The sequence below is a fragment of the Bos javanicus genome, chromosome 10, assembly GCF_032452875.1.
Source record: "Bos javanicus breed banteng chromosome 10, ARS-OSU_banteng_1.0, whole genome shotgun sequence".
NCBI lineage: Eukaryota > Metazoa > Chordata > Mammalia > Artiodactyla > Bovidae > Bos > Bos javanicus.
In genome coordinates this window covers 36,757,009-36,784,611 of record NC_083877.1, presented here as the reverse complement: position 1 = coordinate 36,784,611, position 27,603 = coordinate 36,757,009, and the positions used below count along the sequence as shown (strand labels likewise).

At 37.2% G+C, this 27,603-nt stretch overlaps 1 protein-coding gene across 24 annotated transcripts in view; it reads right to left on the bottom strand.

The window, feature by feature from the left end:
• The window catches only part of MGA (MAX dimerization protein MGA), a 147,633-nt gene that overhangs the window by 34,812 nt on the left and 85,218 nt on the right, over positions 1 to 27,603 (bottom strand). For all 24 annotated transcript variants that reach the window (XM_061430835.1, XM_061430834.1, XM_061430849.1 and 21 more), the window contains 4 exons: positions 18,615 to 18,746; positions 18,297 to 18,401; positions 16,888 to 17,555; positions 13,000 to 13,348 (listed from right to left, as the gene is read on the bottom strand). In XM_061430835.1, coding sequence (XP_061286819.1) covers positions 13,000 to 13,348; positions 16,888 to 17,555; positions 18,297 to 18,401; positions 18,615 to 18,746 — 1,254 coding nt within the window. The remainder of the gene's footprint in view (positions 1 to 12,999; positions 13,349 to 16,887; positions 17,556 to 18,296; positions 18,402 to 18,614; positions 18,747 to 27,603) is intronic.

The following is a 27,603-nucleotide window of genomic DNA, read 5'->3' as shown; positions in this document are numbered from 1 at the left end:
GCATTATCATTTTGCCTTCTGAGTTCTCAAAAAGCCTTTTGTTCATGATACTTAAAACATGGCACTTTTGTTATTGTGGCACTTAAAATTACCATAAATATATATCTACATGTTTACCTGTTCATCAAATTGACAGTAACTTCTTACAGACAGACTTAGTTTTAACTGTCTATATCTTAACTCCTCTCACTCCTAGCAGTGCCCAGAGTACTTGCTCCATGAACGAAGTGTTGGGCATATAAGTCCCAGAAAACTGCTATGCTAACAATCAGCATACTATATTCATCTCCCTCCCATTCTGAAGGCATTTTAAATCTCTTTATTGTGAAATATAATACCCATATGTACAGAAACAATGTATATACAACTTAATAGCAATACATATTAACAAATACACAACCATGTAAACTCTATAAAGATTAAAAAATGAAATATCGCCACAAACCCCAGAAGCCTTTGCGTGCCTTTCTCATAATTTCTTCCTACAAGCAACTCACTTAAATTATTAGCCACCTCTCTGCATTCCTTTTTAACACCAAACATCACCACTAAACATCACAGCTTAATTTTGTCTGCTTTTGAAATTAATTACAGAGATGTGTTCCCTGCCTTGCCTTTTTCCTTCTCACTCAACAATTTTCTAAAATATATCTATATTCTACATGTAAGTCATTTATTTTTACTGTAGTATATATTATTCCACTGATTATTCATACTATTATTTATTCATTCTAATGCTATCAGGTATCTGGGTTTGTTTTCAGGTTTTAGTTACTGTGAGTCATTGTGCCAAAACACTGTTGTAGAATGCAGTTCTGCTGGTTACTTTGGAGTCAACCTACTAGACTAAGGGCATGTGAGTCACCAGTCCCAGCAGAAACTGTCAAACTACTTTCCAAAGTGCTTATACCAATTTACATTCCCACTAGCAGTACATCAAAGCTCCCATTTCTTAAGAGCTGATATCATCAGAGAATTTTAATTATAACCATTTTTGCAGGCATGCAGTAGAATCTTGCTGTGGATGTAGTTTGCATTTCCAATTATAAATGAGATGGTCAACATCCCTCCTCAAGTGCCTCTAAAAGACTTGCCCCCACTTAAAAAAAAATTTTTACACTTATTTGGCCATACTGCATCTTAGTTGTGGCATGTAGATCTTTAGTTACGGGATGATAACTCTGTAGTTGCTGCATGTGAAATCTCAGTTGTGGAATGTGGGATCTAGTTATCTGACCAGCGATCGAACCCAGGTCCCAAAGCACTGGGAGCACAGTCTTAGCCTCTGGGCCTTTTTTAAATGGGACTGCTTAGTTCTGATTAATCTACACTGATATCTCTATATATTCTGGATACAAGTCCCTAAATACTGCAAGTATCTATTTTCTCACTGTAGCTTACATCTTCACTTGCATTTAATGTCTTTAAGACCTGAGTTTCTCATTTTTAATTCATCAAAGATATTGGCTTAACCAAGAAGCTTGTTTGGATTTTTCTGTAAGATATTATGGAAAAACCTGAATGAACATTTTGGCCAACCCAAAAGGACAATCAGTCCCAAAAAGGACTGATTATTTCTCCTGTCACGCTTAAGAACCCTTCTACTAATATGAGATCATACACACACACATTTTTAAAAACATTATCTTCTAAAAGTTGTATTGCCTAGCTTTGACAATTGGGTCTGTAATCTATGTAGAAATTATCTCTATGTATAGCGTGAGGAATAAAGTTTCATATATTCCCCATATGGATACTCAATGATTCCACCAACATTTACTGAAGAGATCATCCTTTTCCTTACTCTTCTGCCATTTTTGTCAAATCAACTGTTCATGTGTTTGAGTCTAGTGCAGCCTCTCTATTTTGTCTACTGGTCTATTCAGTTGATACTCAAGCCAGAAGCATCTTTTTTTTGTTGTTGGCCATACCACACAGCATGTGGGATCCCAGTTCCCCAACCAGAGATCGAACCCTTGCCTCCTGTACTTGAAGCATGAAGTTTTTAACCACTGGACTGCCAAGGAAGTCCCCATCCCATCTTAAAATGAGAGTTCTATAACTTTTTTGACATTTAGCAAGCAAGACCTCCCGCCTTATTCTAGACTGCCCTGGCTATTTCTAGGTGCGTTTTTATATAAATTTTGGAATCAGCTTTTCAAGTTTCACATAAAAAGTTGTCACAATTTTGATTAGGATTGCAATGATTAGAACTGCAATGAAATTACAGATGAAAAAGAGAAGAAACACCATTACAATATTCAGTTTTGCTTGCTAGGAGTTTTTTGGGTTTGGGGTTTTTGTTGTTGTTGTTTAAGAATGGACACAGAAGTTTCTGGGGAGATGATGGAGTAGGCAGCACCAAGATATATGATTCTAGATGTGAACAATAACTGTACTGGCAGAATCTGATATATTTTGAAACTCTGGAGTCTGATGAAGAATTGCACCTTTCAGGGGAGGACTGGGACAGTAAACTTTCATTAGGTTCAATTTCAGTTCTTGGCACAATACCAGCTACTCATTCCTCATCACCTGGTCACCTGGCAAGCAGCTGTGCACATGTTCCTGGAGCAGCTTACAACACAGTGGGAGCCAGGGTGGGCAGAAAAGACCTTGTCCTCTAAATATCAGGGATTTCTGCTCTGACTGCTGCCTCTGGCCACAGAGATGCAAAGAGGCAGGAAGCCATTGCTATTGAAGCTACCCACTTGGTTGCAAGGCCTTATCCTTCTGTCTTAGGTAACTTCCAGGGGGATTTAAAGGGACAGCACCCTTTCCTCTCTTCACTTTTCACTCATCCCCCTTTACAGGAGATAGACACCAAAGACTAGAACACTTGGGGGAAAAAAAAAAAAAACCTGCATATACAAGGAAAATTAGAAAGGGACTCTGCATGCCTAGGGCTTCCCTCATAGCTCAGCTGGTCAAGAATCTGCCTGCAATGCAGGAGACCCTGGTGTGATTCCTGTTCAGGAAACTGCCTTAGGGAAGGGATAGGCTACCCACTCCAGTGTTCTTGGGCTTCCCAGGTGGCTCAAACAGTAAAGAATCTGCCTGCAATGTAGGAGACCTGGGTTCAATCCCTGGGTTGGAAAGATCCCCAAAAGGAGGGCATGGCAACCCACTCCAGTATTCTTGCCTAGAGAATACCCATGGACAGAGGAGCCTGGAGGGCTACAGTCCCTGGGGTCGCAAAGAGTGGAACACAACTGAGCGACTAAGCACACACATGAATGCCTAAGGAAAGGCTTGACACAAAGACAGCCTACAAGAGTCAAAAAACAAAAAAAGTAACAACAAAAAAATCCGAAGGAAAAGAATCTGATTTCAAGTTGCCACATTATTAGATTCAAATGTCCAGTGTTTCACAAAACATCACAAAGCATTAAAAAAAAAAAAAGTATGGCCCATTCCAAAGAAAAAAAATAAATCAACCATCCCTGAAAAAGACCAAAAGACAGATATACCTAAGACTTTAAAATAACTGCCTTAAAGATACTCAAAAAAATCAAGGAAGATGTGGAGAAAGTCAAGAAAATAACATGTGAAAAAGATGGAAATATTGATAATGAAACACAAAACCTGAAAAGAAACCAAAAAGCAATCCTGGAGCTTAAAAAGCACAGTAACTAAAATGAAAAATTAACTACAGGGACTCAAAAGGAGATTCAAACAGGCAAAAAAAAGAATCAGTGAATTTGAAGATAGCACCATGGGAATCATGGGAGTCTAAGAAACAGGAATAAAAGAGATTAAAGACAAGTGAATAGAACCTAAGGACCTGGGTGATACCATCAAACTTTAAAAAGAGAAAGACAAAGAATTTTGAAAGCAGAAAGAGAGAAGCAAATCATCACTTACAAGAGATCCTCAATAAAATATGAACAGATGACTCATCAGAAACTCTGGAGGCCACCAGTGATCGGATCTATCCAAAGTGTTAAAAGAAAAATACTATCAACCAAGAAACCTAAATGTAGCAGAACTGTCCTTCCAGAGACAGAGAGAGAGAATTTAGTATTATTATAACATATTCTGTAAATGTACTCTTCATTTTCTATAGAATTTGAGACTAATATGCATTTAAAGGGAAAAATCATTAGTATGAAAGTTAGTATTATTGTTATTTTTAGTTTATAACTCTAAATTTTGTTTTCTACATAATTTAAGAAATTAATGCATTTAAAAAATCATTTGCTTCTGAATACACAATGTATAAATATGTAACACTGTGACATTAACAATCAAAAGGTGTGGAAGTATAGCTATAAAGGAGCAGAGTTTTTTTTAATGTCAGTCAAGTTAAGTTGATACAAATTTAGAGTGTTATAACTTCAGGATGGTAAATGTAACCCCTGCCAACCAGTCCATTCTAAAGGAGATCAGTCCTGGGTGTTCTCTGGAAGGAATGATGCTAAAGCTGAAACTCCAATACTTTGGCCACCTCATGTGAAGAGCTGACTCACTGGAAAAGACTCTGATGCTGGGAGGGATTGGGGGCAGGAGGAGAAGGGGACGACAGAGGATGAGATGGCTGGCTGGCATCACCAACTCGATAGACGTGAGTTTGAGTGAACTCCGGGAATAGGTGATGGACAGGGAGGCCTGGTGTGCTGCAATTCATGGGGTTGTAAAAAGTCAGACAAGACTGAGCGACTGAACTGAACTGAACTGATGGTAACCAAAAAAATTTCAAAAGCTACACAAAACACACAAAGGGAAATGAGAAAAAAATTCAAACATTTCACAACAAAATACCAGCTAAAAACAAAATAATACAGTAATGCAGGAACCGAGGAACCGAGGAGTTATAAAGTATACAGAAAACAAACAGCACAATGACAGAAAATCCTTCTTATAGATTACTATTTTAAATATAGATTAAAATCTCCATCAGAAGAAAGACTGGCAAGAATTGATTAAAAACAAAAAAACAAAAAAAAACACATGATCTAATTATATATTCTGTCACCAAGAGACTCACTTTGAGATCCAAAGGCACAAACAGGCTGAAAGTGACAGAAAATGATAATCCATGCAAACAGTAACCAGAAAAGAATAGGGATGGCTATACTAAGATCAAAGTAAACATCAAATCAAAAAAACAGACAAAGAAGGATGTGTGTGTTAGTCACTCAGTCATGTCCAACTCTTTGCAACCCCAGAGACTGTAGCCCAGTAGGTTTCTCTGTCCATGGAATTCTCTAGGCAAGCATACTGGAATGGGTAGCCCATTCCCTTCTTCCTGACCCAGGGATCAAACTTGGGTCTCCTGCATTGCAGGCAGATTCTTTACCATCTGAGCCACCAGGGAAGCCCAACAAAGAAGGGTGTCATATACTAATAAAATGTTTGATACATCCAGAAGAAATATTTACAAACATTCATACACCTAATGACAGACCATCAAAATACATGAAGCAAAAACTGACAAAACTGTTGTAGATGCCATCTTCTTCCATCATAAGGCTGTTTTGCCTACATTGAATGCCCGCAGTTTAGTGTAGCAGTCATTGCTGTATGTGAGATCTGCTGGATAACTTGCTGCAGCTTCTATACCAGTACCTGCTGCCTCTCCATGCATTTTTTTATATGTCATGGAGCTAGTTTCTTTCCATAAACCTTAAGAACCAAACACAGCTAGCTTCAAACTTTTCACCCTCTCTCAGAAGACTTCATAGAATTCAAAACAATTACGGGCTTTTAGCTTAGGAGAATGTTGTGACTGGTATGATACTCTATTCAAACCACTGAAACTTTCTCAGTGTCAGCAATAAGACTGTTTTGCTTTTTTATCATTCATATGTTCACTGGAGTAGCACTTTAAGTTTCCTTCAAGAACTTTTTCTTTGCATTTACAACTTGGCTAACTGGTGAAAGCACTTCATAGCTTTCAGCCCATCTCAGCTTTTGACATGCCTTCCTCACTAAGCTTAATCACTTCTAGCTTTGATTTAAAATGAGAGATGTAAAACCATTCCTTTCACTTGAAAACTTAGAGACCATTGTAGGGTTATCAATTGGCCTAATTTCATTACTGTTGTGTCTCAGGACACAGGGAGGTCAAGCAGAGGGAGAGAGATGGGAAATAGTAGCTAGAGTAGTCAGAATACACACAACATTCATTAAGTTTGCCATCTTGTATTGGTACAATTTATACAAGTGTACTAATAATGAAAAAATCTGAAATATTGTGAGAATTACCAAAATATGACACACAGACATGAAAGGAGCAAACGTTGCTGGAAAAATGGTGCCAACAGACTTGCTGGACATCAATTGCCACAAACCTTCAATTTATAAAAACTGCAATATATTCAAATTACAATAAAATGAGGTATGCTTGTGAGTGTCTTTGTTTCTCCCAATTACATCAGCTTTACAGTAAAATCAGGTAGTATAAGTCTACCAACTATGTCCTTGTTTATCAAAGGACTACTCTAAGTCCTTTATTTTCCGTATAAATTTTAGAAACAACTCACCAATTTCTACCTAAAGAAGCCTATTGAGGTTTTGACTGGAACAGAGTCAAATCTATAAATCAGTCTGAGGAAAACTGTATCTTACCAAGAATCGTCTGATGCATGAAAACTGTGTACCTCTCCATTTACTTAGGTGGCACAGTGGTAAACAATCCATCTGCCAATGCGGGAGATGCAAGAGATGTGGGTTTGATCCCTGGGTTGGGAAGATACCCTGGAAAACATGGCAACCCACTCCAGCATTCTTACCTGGAGAATCCCACAGACAGAGGAACCTGGCAGGCCACACAGTCACAGGCTTGCAAATAGTCAGACACAACTGAAGTGACTTAGCACGCATGCATGCACTCAGCACTTTTTTAGTATAAAGGATTTTCTTTTTTTGCAACTTTAGTCAGATTTATCCTTAAGCATTTCATTTCTTTGTATACTATTTTAAATGGTATTTTTAACTTCAATTTCAAGTTGTTCACTGGCATATATACAAATATACTATATCTTGATATTGCTGAATGCTGTAACCTCACTCAACTAACTTACACTTCTAGTAGTTTTGTAGATTTCCTAGAATTCCCCTATCTACGAAAAAGCCAATTTTATTTCTTCTTTTCCAACCTGGATGCATTTTCTTTTTCATGCCTTACTGGCTGGCTAGGCTGTATGATGTTAAACAGACATGATGCAAGAAGACAATCTTCTTCATTCCTAATCTCTGGGAGGAAGTACCCAGCCTTGTACCAAAATTAGTATGTTGGCTGCCAAGTTTTTTATAGATGCTCCTTATCAGGTTGAGGAAGTTTCTTTCTATTGCTAGTGTGCTTAAGGACTTTCATCGGAAATGGATTTTCCCAATTTTTCAAAATATCTATTGAAATCATATGAGATATATATATATTTTTTTAGAGTCTGTTATAAAAAAGAAAAAGTTTGTTATGGTAATGGTGAACTACAGTAATTACTTTCAGATGTTAAATCAACCCTGCAAACCTGGGATAAATCCCACTAGGCCATGACATATTTATCCTTAAAATATACGTAGATGTGACTTGCTAAATTTTTATTTATAATTTTTATGTATGTTCATAACTGGTTTGAGTATTAGGGTAACACTGGTCTCACAGAATGAACCATTTTATGGATTGTTTGTAGAGACTGGATATTATTTCTTCCTTAAACAGTTTTGCAAACGTCACCATGAAGATATCTGGAACTCATGTCACTGTGGGAGTTTTCATTACAAGTTCACAGGTATAGGGCTAAGCAATTATTTCCTCTTCATGAGTCTGGCAACTTTGCAGTCTTTCAAAAAAACTTTTTCATTTCATCTAAGTTGTCCAATTTATCACTATAAAGTTGTTTCTAATATTTCCTTATTATCCTTTGAAAGTCTGTAGTAATGTCACTTCTCATTCCTGATATTGATAATTGGTATATTCTCCATTTTTCATAATCAGTTTCCTACAAATATCAATTTTACTGATCTTCTCTTTACATCAAGTTAACTTGCAGGTACACATTTCCAACAAAATTCTAAGCAGGTTGAGAAAGCAGGAATACCAGATTTTTATCCTCTGTCATGGTACCACCCCACAGCAGCTAAGTGGTGCTTTTATACTGTCTGCAGTATTTTTAGACAAACAAAAGAGTAAACAGGTGATAAGAGTGAAGGCCAAATTTCAGAAATCGTATCTTACACAGTAGAAAAAAACACAAAGATTTGGAAAACTTGGGTTCAAATCCCTATTGCTCACTTAACAGCAATGTGACCTTGAGGAACAAGCCACTCAAATGCTTAAGCACTCAATTAGTGTATTTGTAAAATGGAGAAACCTCCTTATCACGAAAAGTTGCAAGATTTAAATAACATAACCCTTAGAGAGTGCTCTTCATAAAAACTATCTAATAATGTTAGCATCCCTCTGTCCACATCAATGAATTAATGGGCTGCTAATCACAGAAAAAAATTTAATGACCAAAAAAACCAATTGTTAAATGCCTAAATTTCACACATCAAAAACACTAATTTTTAATTTACACATTAACTGTAGAATAAATTCAAAAACACTAAAAATTCAAACTGCAAAATGACACAAAAATGAAAGGGAAGTCTTCCACCACACGGTGTCAGAGTCCCATAAGTGACTACTTTCAACCATTTGTGTTCAGTTTTGGTAGTTATCTCAATAATCCTAAATAAAACACTTTATACTCAACTCCATGATTTTAGCATTAGCTAGGGACTCAGTGTGATGAAAGATAAGGAAATTAGCATCCTAAACTTGTTCCACATCTCAACTTTTATCAGCTATAGAGCTGCTGCTGCTGCTAAGTCACTTCAGTCTTGTCCGACTCTTCGAGACCCCATGGACTGCAGCCTACCATGCTCCTCTGCCCATGGGATTCTCCAGGCAAGAATACTGGAGTGGGGTGCCATTGCCTTCTCCAGCTATAGAGCTACTTTCACATTATCATGGTTTGTGGTACTAATTTCTATCCTAAAAACTTGGAACTTCAACAATTTGTATGTGCCAATTCTAAACATCAAAACATCCATACATCTGCTTAGTCAATTATGCTTACGTGATCAATCTTTGTGAAAGAAAGTGAAAGTAGCTCAATTGTGTTCGATCCTTTGGGACTCCATGGACTATGCAGTCCATGGAATTCTCCAGGCCAGAATACTGGAGGAGGTAGCCTTTTTCTTCTCCAGGCGATCTTCCCAACCCAGAAACCCAGGTCTCCTGCATTGAGGGCAGATTCTTTACCAGCAGAGCTACAAGGGAAGCCCAACAATACTGGAGTGGGTAGCCTATCCCTTCTCCAGGGAATCTTCCCAACCCAGGAATCAAACTGGGGTCTCCTGCACTGCAGGTGGATTCTTTACCAAACTATGAGGGAAGCCCTATCAATCCTTGTAGAATCAACTAATGTGACTGACCCCTAAGGAGAAGAAAATGTAATCCTATACCACTAAATCTGTTTAAATTGTCCAATAGATTCTTTTTTCTTATTAATTTATTAATATTATTATTATTATTCATGCAGCATGTGGGATCTTAGTTCCCAGGTCAGGGACTGAACCAGTGTTCCCCACAATGGAAGGTGGATTCCCACCCAGTAGACTAATAGGAAGTCCTTCTTTTCTTACTCTTAATTGCTTGAAACTAACCAAAAATTGTGCTGGTTCATAGAATAGTTGGACCATAATTTTCCTGTACAAATCTTTTCCTTCCTGTGTTTTCAATTCTTTTTTTAATTGATGAAGTTGACATATACTTTCACCTAATCATGAATCATCCAGGTTCTTAACCATGTCATTTCTTAAAATAAAACTAATATACTCTTGAAGGTAGTCTTCTCAGCATCTTCTGATTTTTCTATTTTAAATTAGACGGCTTGCTTTATAGTCTTGCTCTATAGTAGTCATCCTAAGATTGTTTTCTCTTGGACTGTGTTCATAACTCACTAGAAGTTATCTCATGTTTCTTGTTTTTTTTTTTTTTTCATTTTCTGGAGCACAACCTCAAGAAAGTAACCAAGAATCTGTAAGAGATCAACTTCTTGCATCCTGATATTTTAATGTATCTCTATTTCATGCATAATTATAAATTATGGTTTATAATTTGGCCAAGGCTGTTAAGATTAAAAATTTATCCAATTCCTATTCAACTCTGACTTTAAGAATATTACTCAAATATCCAGTGTTATTGATGATCTCTTTGATACCAAACTGATTCAAAATCCTTCCCAGGAAAAGTGTCTTCTTCTAAAAAGAGTTCAGAATATATTCTTCACTCTCAGTGTTCTGAAATGTCAGAAGAACGTGTCTACATAGAGTCACCTTAAAATTCTTAACTGCCTGGTACTCAGTGGCCCCTTAAATCAGAAATGTCATATTCTTCAGCTTTGAGACATTTTCTATCACTACTTCTTCCTGTTCTATTCTACTCTACCCTATTACTTTTATTTATTTATTTATTTTTGGCCACACCACACAGACTACAGGATCTTAGTTCCCTGACCAGGGATCAAACCTGTGTCCCCTGAAGCGGAAATGTGGAGTCTTAACCATTGCACCACCAGGGAAGGCCCTCTACCATCATTTCTTCCAGTAATTTCTCTTTCATTTTCTCCTAACTTTCTCCAACTCCTTTTAATCATCAGCAATTTTTTTTTCTCATTTTCCACCTATCTTTTTGCAAAACACTGATAGATTTCAACTTCTTCCAGTTTCTATATTTACCTTTATGTTCAGTCTCAACAACACTTCTGTCTCCAAGAACTCTTCCCTATTTCTACTCCTTTTACAAAGCAATCATTACAAAAATATCTCTCCTCCTTTCCCCATTGTTCCCTAACAGTACAAGAAATTTAATAGCTCCTAGAACATAGTAGACAATGTCTTTTATTAAGGACTATCCCAGTGAGAAAACCAAAATATATTTCAGTAATTGGCTGGCTTCTGGAGTTTAATTCTAATTGAAATACAGGGTAAAGTCTCTACCAAGAAAACAAAGTAATAAACCTAACAGATATACTGTATTCCTCCTGCTGTGGTTTTTGTAACTTACTTCTGTTGCTTTGAAATGGAAAAGTATTGCTGTAAGTGGAAGATGGGGGTAAACTCAATAAGAAGATATGGGAAAAACTAAATTAATAACTTTGTATTATATTTCATTCTAAACTTTTAAAATCATATTTATAAGAAGTTCATGAAGGTAGAGTACCTTATTTGAATACTGAAACAGCAATTAGAACAGCCTGGCACTGATCACAAAATGAACAGCAGAAACTAAAAACAGACCCAAACACTGGTATATTTTCATTTCCTGTATCATAGATGACTTTTTTTTTTTTCCATAGATGACGTTTTAAACCAATAAGTAAAGTATTTATTCTCAACAAGTAATAGTACAACTGGCTAGCCATTTGAGGGAGAAATGATGCCCTACTCCAAATTTGATATAAATTCCAGATATATCAAAAATTTAATTTTTTAAGACCATTTATTAATCTAATTTTTTTAAATCTTGAGGATAGAGAAAGACTTTCTACATAAGATTCCAAAAAACCAAAATCATAAAAAGAAGAGACTAGACTTAACTATGTCATCTCAGATTTTCCTTTGCCTAAGGGAGATGGGAAGAACTCCGAAGAAAATTAAAATGTAAATTACAAAATTACAACCTGGAAAAAATCAAGCTTTTGGAAACATGTGGGAAAAAAACAAAGCCACTCCAATGAAAGTTAGCAAACAATTTGAAAAAGCCATTTACAGTTTATGACATATTCAATAAACCTATCACTACAGAAATGTAAATTTAAGGTAAGACATCAGTTTCTGCCTATCAGTTTTAATACCTAACAAGAATATAGAACTGGCACTATCCAACTACTGGTAATTGTGTAGTTGGTACAATTGTAGCAACATTTAAAAATGTTTAAATATCCTCATTGTCACAGCAATTCCACTTTTAATAGCCTATACTGAACATGAATGTTCATTACCATACTATTTGAAAACCCAGAAAAGCTAAATATCCAACCAAAAGAACTGTAATAATTCAAAGCGGTTGCTGCTGCTAAGTCACTTCAGTCGTGTCCGACTCTGTGCGACCCCATAGACTGCAGCCCACCAGGCTCCCCGTCCCTGGGATTCTCCAGGCAAGAACACTGGAGTGGGTTGCCATTTCCTTCTCCAATGCCTGAAAGTGAAAAGTGAAAGTGAAGTCGCTCAGTCGTGTCTGACTCTTAGGGACCCCATGGACCGCAGCCCACCAGGCTTCTGTGTCCAAGGGATTTTCCAGGTAAGAGTACTGGAGTGGGGTGCCATTGCCTTCTTCAAATACAAAGCTAATAAAAATAAAATTATAGAGCCGCAGTTGTTAATACAGAAAGCAGAACATGATTTTATGATAAGAAAGTTCTAAAGTTACTATACATACAGAAGTTTCATTTCTATAAAAATATATATATGCATACATGTAGATGAACAGAAAATACTGGAAGAAGATATATATCAAAATATTAATCATCCAATCTGACTGAAGAAAGTTCATGGCAAACAGCAGCAAATGTAAACATAAACTGCCAACAATGGAATATTAACCCTCTAATAAACTAAGGGTTTCCCTGGTGGCTCAAACACTAAAGAATCTACCAATAAACTAAGAAGCAAGAAACTCTCTAATTACATGGTGAAATTAGTCAATCTATTTAAACAAAATAAAAAGATACAGTAGAAAAGGAAAAAATGAAATTGAGAGAAGATTCGAATTTAACACAGAAGAGCTATCTTCAAGAGAAAATTTCAATTTAAAAAAAGCATATGAGTGCAGGTCTATGTACATCACACATGCCATATACAAAGAGCATTTTAAGAATAATAAGAACTAAATTCCTATGAGATCACTGATTAAGAAGATTAAAGTAATTTATATCCGACATACATTTTCAAATAATCATACTATTTGGAAAAAAAACTGTACTGTCTTAATTCTTAATTGATACTCACTGTACTCTAGTTTCTTTCTCTTCTTTTTCTCTTTCAATTGTTCTTCCTCCTCTTTGACTCCCTCTTCTCCTTCTTCTTTTTGCTCCTCTCCCAAATTATCATAAAATACTGGATCACGATGAGCACTCTTCTTCTGGAAATGCTTAGTTTTGGATCCCCCTTTAACAAGTACAACTTTTCTTTTCAAACAGGTGCAGCCAAACATGCAGTCTGGTCGGCGGCAGTGAGCAGGCTGGCGCTTCTCCAAAGCTAGACTTGAACATACACACCCCAATCGACAGAAGTCATTGTTGCATGGAGGCGCTCGTTTCCTTATGATCGTATGGATGGGTTTAGTTTTGAGAGATGCCTAAAGTTAAGAGTAGACAATTATAAATCTACTAAATCATCCCCTAACAAGTTACAATCATATACTGGTCTGCCGCCTTCTACTCTGAGCACTCAGTACAAACAGTAACAGATTAATGCAAATTCAGAAGACAAAGTAGGAATATAACCAGAAGTCTGAGCTATCTCCCATTCTAAAATACATAGCACAGATAAAAGAACAGATATTTTAATCAGTGTTAGCGTTAGTCACTTAGCCAGGTCCGACTCTTTGCGATTCCACGGACTGTACTCTGCCAGGTTCCTCTGTCCACGGGATTCTCCAGGCAAGAATACTGGAGTAAACTGCCATTCCCTTCTCCAATACTGTAATTAATTATGAGCCAAAATATCAACAAGGATGAATTTATTCTCAATAGACATCACACATAATGCTATAGAGCAGGGGTTGACCAACTTAAGGCCCAGGGGCCAAATTCAGTCTGTTTCATAAGTAAAGTTTCATTGGAACACAGCCAGGTCCACTCATTTACATAACATCTATGGCATTACAATAGCAGAGTTGAGAAACTGCAACAGAGACTGTAAGGCCTACAAAGCCAAAAGTATTTACTATCTACCCCTTTACAGAAACTGTTTACTGACCCTTGCTCTATGGTAATTAATAAAAAGAGAACAGAATAATACATGCATAACTGAAATCACATTGATTATATTCTTTGTAGCCAAAGACAGAGAAGCTCTATACAGTCAGCAAAAACAAGACCGGAAGCTGACTATGGCTCAGATCATGAACTCCTTTATCGCCAAATTCAGACTGAAATTGAAGAAAGTGGAGAAAACCACTAGACCATTCAGCTATGACCTAAATCAAACCCCTATGACTATACAGTGGAAGTGAGAAACAGATTTAAGGGACTAGATCTGATAGAGTGCCTGATGAACTATGGACGGAGGTTCGTGACACTGTACAGGAGACAGGAATCAAGACCATCCCCAAGAAAAATGAAAAAAAAGTAAAATGGCTCTCTGAGGAGGCCTTACAAATAGCTGTGAAAAGATGGAAAGCAAAAAGCAAAGGAGAAAAGTAAAGATATACCCATTTGAATGCAGAGTTCCAAAGAACAGCAAGAAGACATAAGAAAGCCTTCCTCAGCAATCAATGCAAGAAATAGAGGAAAACAACAGAATGGGAAACACGAGAGATCTCTTCAAGAAAATCAGAGAAACCAAGGCAACATTTCATGCAAAGATAAGCTCGATAAAGGACAGAAATGGTATGGACCTAACAGAAGCAGAAGATATTAGGAAGAGGTGGCAAGAATACACAGAAAAACTGTACAAAACAAGAGTTTCACAACCAAGATAATCACAATGGTGTGATCACTCACCTAGAGCCAAAATTCTGGAATTTGAAGTCAAGTGGGCCTTAGAAAGCATCACTATGAACAAAGCTACTGGAGGTGATGGAACTCCAGTTGAGCTTTTCCAACTCCTGAAAGATGATGCTGTGAAAGTGCTGCACTCAATATGCCAGCAAATTTGGAAAACTCAGCAGTGGCCACAGGACTGGAAAAGGTCAGTTTTCATTCCAATCCCAAAGAAAGGCAATGCCAAAGAATGCTCAAACTACTGTACAATTGCACTCATCTCCCACACTAGTAAAGTAATGCTTAAAATTCTCCAAGCCAAGCTTTAGCAGTATGTGAACCGTGAACTTCCAGATGTTCAAGCTGGTTTTAGAAAAAGCAGAGGAACCAGAGATCAAACTGCCAACATCTGTTGGATCATCAAAAAAGCAAGAGAGTTCCAGAAAAACATCTATTTCTGCTTTATTGACTATGCCAAAGCCTTTGACTGTGTGGATCACAATAAACTGTGGAAAATTCTGAAAGAGATAGGAATACCACACCACCTGACCTGCCTCGTGAGAAATCTGTATGCAGGTCAGGAAGCAACAGTTAGAACTGGACATGGAACAACAGACTGGTTCCAAATAGAAAAAGGGAGTATGTCAAGGCTATATATTGTCACCCTGCTTATTTAACTTATATGCAGAGTACATCATGAGAAACACTGGGCTAGAAGCAGCACAAGCTGGAATCAAGATTGCTGTGAGAAATATTAATAACCTCAGATATGCAGATGACACCACCCTTATGGCAGAAAGTGAAGAAGAACTAAAGAGCCTCTTGATGAAAGTGAAAAAGGAGAGTGAAAAAGCTGGCTTACAGCTCAACATTCAGAAAACAAAGATCACGGTATATGGTCCCATCACTTCATGGCAAATAGATGGGGAAACAGTGGAAACAGTGGCTGACTTTATTTTTCTGGGCTCCAAAATCGCTGCAGATGGTGACTGCAGCCATGAAATTAAAAGACGCTTACTCCTTGGAAGGAAAGCTATGACCAACCAAGACAGCATATTAAAAAGCAGAGACATTACTTTGTCAACAAAGGTCCGTCTAGTCAAGGCTATGGTTTTTCCTGTGGTCATGTATGGATGTGAGAGTTGGACTATGAAGAAAGTTGAGCACAGAAGAATTGATGCTTTTGAACTGTGATGTTGGAGAAGACTCTTGAGAATCCCTTGGACTGCAAGGAGACCCAACCAGTCCATTCTGAAGATCAGTCCTGAGTGATAAATTGGAAGGACTGATGTTGAAGCTGAAACTCCAATACTCTGGCCACCTATGCAAAGAGCTGACTCATTGGAAAAGACCCTGATCCTGGGAAAGATTGAGGGCAGGAGGAGAAGGGACAACAGAAGATGAGATGGTTGGATGGCATCACCGACTCAATGGACATGGGTTTGGGTGGACTCCGGGAGTTGGAGATGGACAGGGAAGCCTGGTGTGCTGCGATTCATGGGGTCGCAAAGAGTTGGACACGACTGAGCGACTGAACTGAAAATGAAAAGTCTTTAGGAATGATTGATTATAAAAGATAAAATTTAGTCCCAATATCTGATGATCTTCAGCTTTAGAATTTAGTCACAGAATTTAAAATATGGAAGGTAAACTACAGAAATTTCATGACAGAAAACTTATCCACATGCTCCTGCATCATTTCACATGCACCAAGGCTTTAACATACCATTCACCTATGTTACCATAGGTGAATCAACAATTAATGAAAATTTCTTAATATATAATTTTATAAAAGACAAAACCATTTTCTCTGTAGGTTGATAATTTGGGGCATTTTCTGGGATTTAATACCTTTTAAGCAGAGTTTTCAAAGCTCTTTTTAACAAGCCCAGTAAATGTACTTGCCCACATGCTGGAGAATGAAATTAAAAATGTTCAAAATAGTCAGCTGCCTTTATAAAGGAGAGGGACAATTCAAAAGCATGATTGTACAGTCTCCCTCTGCTGGTAGGAGGAATCTACACTTGATATCTAGTTGATAAAGAACAAATGTGGAAGACATTTCCTTAGCTGTCACTAAGGTAACTGAACACCCCATCCTCCTGCCAAAAAGCCCCATTCCCATTTCTTCTAACGACCTAATTCTTTCTCGACAAGACTAATATGCTTTTGGAAAACAAAAGGTACCTACTTGAGCCGTAAGCAGAGTTGTTAAGGATACATCTGCTCGCTCTTCAGTGATATAGGTCCTTGGTTTTCCTTCCCAAAGTGCACAGTCTTCCAGATCCATTAGCTTCACTTGAGACTTAGACAAGCCTGGAGGGCGAGATCCCTGTTGTTGTTGCTGTTGCTGCTGCTGCTGGTGTGCCTGCCGCAAACTAATTTGCTTTGGAAATGTATTTTCATCTAAAGTTGGCACAATCAAGTTATTCACCCGGTTTTCTGAGGTGGTGCTTGAAGAATTCTTGGTAATCTTATCTCCTGGAATCATAGGAGTGTGCTTCTGCTTTGGTGAAACAGGGTATGGTAAAATGGATTTATAAGATGATTTAGTTCGGCCACTGAAAGTTGCCTGTTTGTTTTGAGACTTTGCCTTTCGAGAGACAGAGGGTACAGAATGAGGTTTCAAAGAGTAAGAGGTAGAAGGGGAAATGGTAGACTGCTTCTTCAGCACACTATCAAGTGTTCGAACATAGCTGGTACTCTTGGTGGGAAGCTGGTATACCACAGGCGACGTGGGAGCATTAGAAGAGAAACCCATGCTTGTTTCCATCAGCTTGCCTTCATTTTCCAAGTATTCATCCAGCTTATCACTGCAGAAAGCAGAACGGTTTTTCAATGGACCTTCAGAATTTCCACCTAGAAATAAAGATTAACAGATACTTAAAGAAATGTAAGACAGATATTTATGTCTCTAGAAAAATACACTTAAAAAGGCCAGGAGCATTCATTTATAAGCTACCAGATCTTCCAAACTGTCCCTCCTCAGAAGGGAAAAAGTTAAGGGCACAAAAACAGTAGTATAAAATTTAGTTTTTAAGGAACAAGAAAAAGCAAGTTTAACAGAGACAAGCATTACACTATTATAATACTGTACAAAGATTCAAAGAGGAGAAAAATTATATTGAATAAACAGTAAATTTATCTAGTTATAGTGTAACTGCAAACAATTGCAGTTTGAAAGGAAAAGCACTAAGAAAGGAGACCAACAGACACACAATCAAAATTTAGATTTCAGATTGGATTTAGAAGTTTATTTTGAAGTACTGTAACATTATTGGAAATCACTATACAGCTCTAAAGTATACAGTTCTGAAATAATGCTTGATGATGATGCTTTTTATAACTGTAGGAATAGAAAGGAAGTGTAGTTTGAAAAGGCTGCAAGAATTATTTAAGTCTGACATGGTTAGGGACTGAAACCCAGGATAGGGACTACAAGACACAGAAAATGAACAAAAAAAGGCAAGATAATTATTTTCAGTTTATTTTAAAGCATCGAAAGAAGAGATAAAGAAAAATAACCAAGGTTTACTTTTAACAAGAGTCTTTGGCCACATGTTTCAGAATGTATTTTTAAATTTTTAAAAAGCTGACTACCTTCATTCCTAGATGCAGAAGCACTATGAAACTTTCCCCTCCATCCCTTGATCTTGGTGAAATCATTGGTCTTCCCTGTCCTAGAAACAAAGGGAAATCCAGCATCTATAAAAGTAAAAGTAAAAGACGATCAAAATTCAAGGAAGCCAATATTTAATATCTAATTAATTACTAAGATTTCATCTAAAATGTATAAATTATAGTTAAGACTCACCACTAGATAAAGGATTTAATTAGAGTATCCTAAATGTCTCTAACAATGGTAGCATTTTATTTTTATCACAAACTTGTTTGAGTTTACAAATACTGTGCACTCACCAGGAGAGGCAGGGTTGGCTCCGGTAAGGTTCCAGAATGGAAAGCTAGTGGCTGGAGCCAAAGGTAGCTGTACTCCCAAGTACTTAAGATCAATGCTCATTGTTGGGTCCACTGAATTCAATTTTAAGCCCACTACAAAAAAAAAAAAAAAAAGAATCATATTGGGTATTTTTTTTTCATATTGGGTATTTTTTAATCTCTGGTTGGGGTGGAGGGGGGAGGGAGGGGTATAATAAAGAATAAGTGGAGACCAGAAATGATGAAATAAAAGTTGAAAGTGGCAGACAGACTTCAAGGTGGCCTCATGATCCTCACTTCCTGGGTATTATATATTTACAAAATCCTCCCTTTTCTATCTTGAATGTTGGTGGGCCCTGTGACTTGCTTCTAACCAGTGGCAAAAGGGATAGGATGTACATGATTATGTATGTATATGTGATAATCTAAGAGTGAGTGTTATCATCCATCCTGCTAGAGCTGCAAGGATAAAAATTCTGCCAACAACCTGAGGGAAACTGGAAGCAGATCCCTCCCCACTCAAACCTTTGATGAGGAGACAAGACTCACATCTTGAGTGCAATCCTGTGATACCTTAAAAGGAGGACCCAGTTAGGCTATGGCCTAACACCTGACCCACTGAACCGTGAGACAGTAAATGTGTTGTTTTAAGGTACTAGGTTTGTAGCAATCTGTTAAGCAGCAATAGATAACTAATACATAAACACAGCAGACTTCAGACTTTTTGTACTTTAATACTTTATACCCCAGAGATTTTCTAGGACCTCTAATACAAACATACAATAGTCTGAGCGTCTGGCCTAGTGAAGGCTACTAATTCTTTAGTTATTATTAAGATATTTATGGTTAATGGAGCCTATAAATATTATGGCTTATCTGTAGGTATTGGGAAAGCATATATTTTACCTATGTTTCTACCTTTTTTTCTTTAACATTTTACATCAAAGATTTGTCTATGTTGACAGGTGTATCTCTACATGATTTATTTTCACTGTTGTACACTATTCCAGATTATGAATGACTCTCATTTATTCACCATTCTCCTTTTGATGAGAATTAAGCTGTTTCCTATTTTAAACTATTACAAAAAATACTGCAGGGTAATTGTACATCTTGTACAAAAAAGTCTATCACAAATATGAACATGTATGAAAGTTTCTCTAGTGTATTTAGCTTTTCCTTATGGCATTTATCCAAGAGTGGAATTGCTATATAATGGAATATGTTCATCTTTAATTTACTGGATACTGTTTGACATACATGTGGCTGCCCAAAATATTCTGGGAATCTTTCCAAAAGCTATTACTTTTCCACATTATAACCCCCACCTCTTCAATACAGAGGTGTTAAAACACAGATGTAGCCATAAAAGGCTCCAATCTAGAAGAGAGGACCATAAGCAAAGGAATACTATGCAGAATTGTGTTAACGAGGTTGATACTATTTGGCCAAGTTAAGAACTTTTAGAGGTAAAAGTAATCAATGTCCTAGCTGTAGTATACTGTGTTCAGTGTACTATGTTGAAAATGGTAGTAACTGTTCAATGTTGTGAGACTGTTTGTATGGGCTCTTAAGTTCAGTTCCGTTCAGTTCAGTTGCTCAGTCATGTCCGACTCTTTGTGACCCCATGAATCGCAGCACGCCAGGCCTCCCTGTCCATCACCAACTCCCAGAGTTCACTCAGACTCACGTCCATGGAGTCAGTGATGCCATCCAGCCATCTCATCCTCTGTCATCCCCTTCTCCTCCGTCGTCCCCTTCTCCTCCTGCCCCCAATCCCTCCCAGCATCAGTCTTTTCCAATGAGTCAACTCTTTGCATGAGGTGACCAAAGTACTGGAGTTTCAGCTTTAGCATCATTCCTTCCAAAGAAATCCCAGGACTGATCTCCTTTAGAATGGACTGGTTGGATCTCCTTGCAGTCCAAGGGACTCTCAAGAGTCTTCTCCAACACCACAGTTCAAAAGCATCAATTCTTCTGCGCTCAGCTTTCTTCACAGTCCAACTCTCACATCCATATATGACCACTGGAAAAACCATAGCCTTGACTAGATGGACCTTTGTTGGCAAAGTAATGTCTCTGCTTTTGAATATGCTATCTAGGTTGGTCATAACTTTCCTTCCAAGGAGTAAGCGTCTTTTAATATCATGGCTGCAGTCTCAGGGAATATAATTTGGACATTTTTCCTTTTTTTTTTTTTTTTGGACATTTTTCCTGACTGCATAGTCCTAGAGTCTGTTTTTCTGCCTTTCAGGAGATTCTCTCTGTAAATCACCTGATATTCTTTAATAAATTTATATTCTATTTCACCTGCAGAGTGAGTGGATTCTGATGTTTGCAATTCAGAATTCTAACTGATACACCTAGTTATTCTGAATCTTTCTTATTTAATGGGAAATAAGAAAACAGTAATTACATAACAAACTGGAATAAACATGAGGCTGCTTATGGCTAGAGGCAACCAGTTACAGTTATTAATTTCCCGTGGTCTTGTCTGGCCACTCTGAGATCAAGTGTTTCAAGAGCATACCTGTCACACAATCATGGATAACCACATGCAATACTGCACTAGTTGGGAAGTTGTTCACTAGACTGCCAATTAACTCTCCATTTATACTCTCTCCAATAGCGTTAAAAGTCGTTGCTGATCCACATCCTCATCAACATTTTATATCACTGGACTTTTAAAACTGTCCTCATCTTATTGGTATAAATCTATATCCTATTGTTCTTAAATTTGAAATTTTTCTGTTACTAGTGACAAGTTTCTAATCTGGATTTCCTTGTTTGTACAATTACTGGCTTCATATTACTGAGAAGGAAAGCATTTAACCTAAATTTGAACAAAACTGAAATAAGAAATTGAAGGCATCAACTATCATGGTATTAACTACTAGAAGTCACAGGTACAGGTTTCCAATAAAAAGCTTATTACATAGTACTCGTTTCCTGCAAGGTGAAGACACTGGTCAGGTTACAAGCTTCAAGTTCTCTTAAGGTTGATTTGTATATACTCCACATAAAACTTAATAAACAGAGATGGCAATTTGGCTTTCGTTTATAATTCTAGTTCTTTAAAATAAGTATCATTTTATCATGCTTATTTTATTGAATCACATAATGTGATTAAAATGAACATCAATGAAGTATTTTCCTCATGTTTCAATCAACTAGGGAGAAAAACGTGTGCCTCTGTGCTGCCACTGTCAGTTGGGTCCGACTCTCTGCGGCCCTGTGGACTGTAGTCTACCACACTGCTCTGTCCATGGGATTCTCCAGGCAAAAATACTGGAGTGGATTGCCATGCCCGCCTTCAGGGGATCCTCCCAAACCAGGGATCAAACCCGTGTCTCTTACGTCTCCTGCTTTGGCAGGCAGGTTAATATGGGTCAAGAAACTGTTCTCTAATCCTGACTTTGGGCTAAATTTCTCTTAGCTTCTGCTTTCTCATCAGTGAAGTATCAATCCACTGCACTGAGTTTTATGTTTTAAGAATTAACTGTACCTTCTCTTTCAAATGCTCTGCAATACAGATGAGGACAGAGATCAAAGACATTTCCCAGACCTCATGGAGCTTTTGTGTTGTTTTCCCAACTGACTCATTAGTAGTTACAATAGGGTAAATAAATCCTGTGAGAGGCAAATGGAACGATACTTGAAAAGCCCAAGGCAACCTGGTAAAACTGTACAGAGAGTGTAATTCTTAAATTAGAATAAGTAGGAATTAACTAGGAAAGGTGGGGAGGAAGAGCAGGGTGGAACCAGAGTGGAGCAGGATGCAAAATATTGCAGAAATTCAAGTCACACTGAATCCTAAACAAAGGATAAAATCAGATACTGTAGTGCTTTGAAAAGAGAAACATATTATTATTACAGACAAAAACTACTTGAGCCTACAGAGAAAACAGAAAGAAAGGAATTAAGTTGTTAAAAATGTATCCATACAGCCAAATAGGTAGGCAGACATGCAAAATCTAGACCAGGACAATCAAATTTACAGACTGTTTTCCCTACATATCTTCTTGTCTGGATTTGCTAATATTTTGAACTGCCATCTTCCCACAAAAAGGTGTATCAAGTGATCCTAAAAATATCAACTGCTGCTACCGCTAAGTCACTTCAGTCGTGTCTGACTCTGTGTGACCCCATAGACGGCAGCCCACCAGGCTCCACTGTCCCTGGGATTCTCCAGGCAAGAATTGTGGAGTGGGTTGCCATTTCCTTCTCCAATGCATGAAAGTGAAAAGTGAAAGTCAAGTCACTCAGTCGTGTCCGACTCTTAGCGACCCCATGGACTGTAGCCTACCAGGCTCCTCCGTCCATGGGATTTTCCAGGCAAGAGTACTGGAGTGGGGTGCCATTGCCTTCTCCGAAAAATATCAACACAAAGATCAAATTTATTTTAAATATACTTATTTTGTTAAAGCCTTAACAGTAGAGAGGTCAATGGCACATGGACACTACTCAAAGTAATTCCCAACTTAGCTTACCTACACATCTTGAAATGTTTGTCCTTAGAGAAAATCCTTCCCCAAGAAACAAATACTTGAGACCCAGACTTTCAGTTTCAGTTCAGTCGCTCAATCGTGTCCGACTCTTTGCAACCCCATGGACTGTAGCACAACAGGCTTCCCTGTCCAGCACCACCTCACAGAGCTTACTCAAACTCATGTGCATTCAGTCGGTGATACCATCCCACCATCTCATCCTCTGTTGTCCCCTTCTCCCACCTTCGATCTTTCTCAGCATCAGGGTCTCTTCAAATGAGTCAGTTCTTCACATCAAGTGGCCAAAGGATTGGAGCTTCAGCATCAGTCCTTCCAATGAATATATATTCAGGACTGATTTCCTTTAAGATGGACTGGTTGGACCTCCTTGCAGTCCACGGGACTCTCAGAGAGTCTTCTCAAACACCACAGTTCAAAAGCATCAATTCTTTGGCACTCAGCTTTCTTTATAGTCCATCTCTCACAACCACACATGACTACTGGAAAAACCACAGCTTTGACTAGACAGACCTCTATCGGCAAAGTAATGTCTCTGTTTTTTAATGTGCTGTCTAGGTTGGTCATAGCTTTCTTCCAAGGTGCAAGTGTCTTTTGATTTCATGGCTGCAGACACCATCTGCAGTGAGTGATTTTGGAGCCCCAAAAATAAACTCTCTCACTGTTTCCATTGTTTCCCCATCTACTTGCCATGTTTCCCCATCTATTTGCCATGAAGATTTATTTCCCCATGTTTCTCCATCTATTTGCCATGAAGACTTATTTGCCATAAGACCCAGACTTAGTCGGTTCCATATGAATAACTTCAGCTTGCAAAAATAAGTTAAATAATTCTTAGCATATAAAAGCATATAATGCTTTGCACATGATGGTTTAAATCATACCCCTAAATGCTTCTGCCTTTTCATCATATTAGGAGCAACTTCCTAAGAATACATTATCTCACCATTAAAAAAAAGACTCATAAAAAAAGAAACAAAAACAGATAACCCTTTAGGTTCAAGGCAGAATCACCTAAGATGATAAACTGTAGCAAAAAAAAAAAAAAGTGCGCATCTAGCTAAATGCACTTAAATAGGAGATATCCACAAAAATACACTCCAAAGAAAAACCTGTATAACTACTGAACATAGAACAGAAAAGTAGATATAGATATATAAAAGAAAAACTCTACCTAACCACTGATTTAACACTACAGAGATTTTTTTAAGTAACTAAAAAGAAAGAGAGAGTGCCCTGGGAATACTGTCTTTTAAGGAATTTAACATTAAAACTGACAGGAGTTCATACTGATATAAAAGACTGAATAAAAATGAGGGAGAAAGAAATCTCTGGCTACAGAAAAATTTCAAGTAATTTATGCAGATACTCCTTCCTCAAGAAAGAGAAGCATACCTTACCACTCATTAAGTGTGGACTACACAGTGACTTCCTTCCAAAGAGTACAGCATAAAAATGTCAGTGACAAATTATGTTGATAATATTTATCCTTGATATGGTAAGATGAGAATGGCACTTTACCTTTGTGGTCTTCTTCCTATAAACATATGGTCTCAGGTGAACCATGAGAAAAATATCAAACAAATCTCAACTGAGGGTCATTCTACAAAATACCTAACCAGTATTCCTCAAAACGGTCAAAATAATTAAAAACAAAACAGTCTGAGAAACCATCCCAGCCAACAGGATCCTAAGGAGACATGACTACTAGATGCAGTACTACGACATTTTCCTAGGTGATACCTTGAAACATAGAAAACTAACTAAGGAAATCTGAATAAAGTATGCACTTTAGTAAATAATAGTATATCAGTAGGTTCTCTAATTGTAACAAATGTATTGCGCTCAAGTTAGATGTTAACTACAGGGGAAACTGGATGTTGAGTATATAGGAACTCTGTACTATGGTTCCAATATTTCTGCAAATCTAATACTTACTTAAAATAAAACATGAATGTAACAACTGACATAGAATTAATTTACTTGGTAGCAATGAAGTAGAAAACGCTTTTATAACAATACCTTTAAAGATCAAAAAATTGTAATTTCAGGATGATGGGCTTAGAAAATAAACCAATTTGGAAGCAGCAAAGAAAAGTATAGAAAACAAAAATATCACACTGTGGAAAACAAAATTAAGAATCTTATTTTAGCAACAAAACTATAAACAACAACAATAAAAACATTTTCTCAGGCTTAAATCAACATTTCTTCCACAATTACAAAGGAAGTTCACAAAGCTTTTCAAGTTTTTTTTTTCCAGCTCAAAATCTTTCTAAGATTTAGAAGTGCTCATTTTCTAAAAAATAAGGAAATGCTACAGTTGACAGAAAGGCAAAGAAACAGGACATTACTGAATTGAAATGTAATAAATTTAATAAATTACTTCAAACATCAATTATTAGAAAGGAATCTAGACAAGTATTTTCACTATCTGCAGATACTTAGCTGGCACCATAAGTTACTATAAACATTTAGTCAAACTAACTTAATTCTTTTAATATTTTAAGTCTTAAGCAAAGGTTGGGGGCTGGGGGAGACATCTGCCAAAATAAAATAGAGGAAAACCTCCAAACTGTAATTCTACCTTATACATTATGGAAAGTGCCTCATGGATTTTAGAAAGTACACATGGATTACAGATTTAACTGTAAAACTATATAAGAATGTAGTTGAATTTACCCTTAACAATGTGAGGATTAAGTACAAACTTGAACACTAAATGCATAATTTGTGTAGTAACTAAAAGGTGATGGATGCCTCACACACTTTTCTGTTCAAAAAAACTTTATCAGCTGCCACCACTTACAACGGATAGATTTTACATAAAAATACTTACTTTATCTTCTACACTACAATGGGAATTTCTGAAAATAATGGGCCTACATTCCTATTTGACAATTCACTGATGTGGAGAAGACTCTTGAGAGTCCTTTGGACTGCAAGGAGATCCAACCAGTCCATCCTAAAGGAGATCAGTCCTGGGTGTTCAATGGAAGGACTGATGTTGAAGCTGAAACTCCAATCCTTTGGCCACCTGTTGCGAAGAGCTGACTCATTGGAAAAGACCCTGACACTGGGAAAGATTGAAGGCAGGAGGAGAAGGGTACGACCGAGGATGAGATGGTTGGATGGCATCACCGACTCAATGGACATGGGTTTGGGTGGACTCCGGAAGTTGGGGATGGACAGGGAGGCCTGGCGTGCTGTGATTCATGGGGTCGCAAAGAGTCAGACACAACTGAGTGACTGAACTGAACTCATGTGGATGACCCCTTAGAAAAAGAACCTATACTCCAGCCAACTAGAGTCCAACCCCACCCACAAATTCAGGCTAATTTCACTATATGTTACCTGCTTAGTTCCCATAAGCATTTGACTTTGAAGGCCCATTACACAAAGGGAAAAAAAATCACAGATTTGACTAAAATGTCTATAAGGAAAGGAAAAAAACTCAAACCTTAGCCAAAAAAACTAACAAACAGAGCAAAAAGATCAGCAGGGAGCACTAAATATATTTAACTCTAGAACTAAGACAATAAATGTGGTCATTAGGCTGAAAGAATACAATGCAAATGTTATAAAGAGTACTTAAAAAAATGTAGGAGTGAGGGGAAAACGAAAAGTTAATTGAGAAAAGAGATTATTATTTAAATAAAATAGCAGAAATGAAAACAAACAATAAAGGACAGCAAACATTATTACCAGCAAGACTAATATGACATGACTGATCTTCCATTACAATCCACAGTATCCAGTCCTAATTACTTGGGTTGAAATTTACATACTTTAACACCATACTGTCACACAGTCTCACGTTAAAGCAAAAAGTTCAAATATTACCAGTGAATTTAGAAACTGAATGGCTGTTTATAAATCAATGTTCTGTTGGTATATAATGCTTAGACTTTCATATAAATGATCTACTATACAATGTGAATCAGCCTAGATAGTCCTTTGAAAATTGACTAAGTGTCAAAACTCAAACTACTCCAAGAAGCATATCTAAAATAAAAGATATGAGAAAACTAAAAGTTGAGGCATGGTTTATAGTCCTTCTATTTACAGTGCAAACAGGGAGGAAAGTCAGTAGTTAATTATAATGGCATAGGTATGGTAAATTTTGCTATTCTTTAAAAAAGGATTAAACCATATAATCAAGGCCAAGATAAACTATTTCAACAAAATATGTAATGATTAAAATTTTAAACTACACTCCAAGCAATATATGAAATATATAAAATGTTTACAGTCACATATGAGAAATAAGTATTCTCTTTACACAGCTAAATATATTACCAAGTACATAAAAAAAGTAGGGTCTTTCCCTCCAAAAACAAAACAAAGGAACCTTCAAAAACCCCCAGAAACAAAAGCAACCAAAATTGCATTATAAGAAAGAAAAACACCACTTTCTTACCATGATACATTTTTAATGCATAATATATTATGCTTCACCAATGATA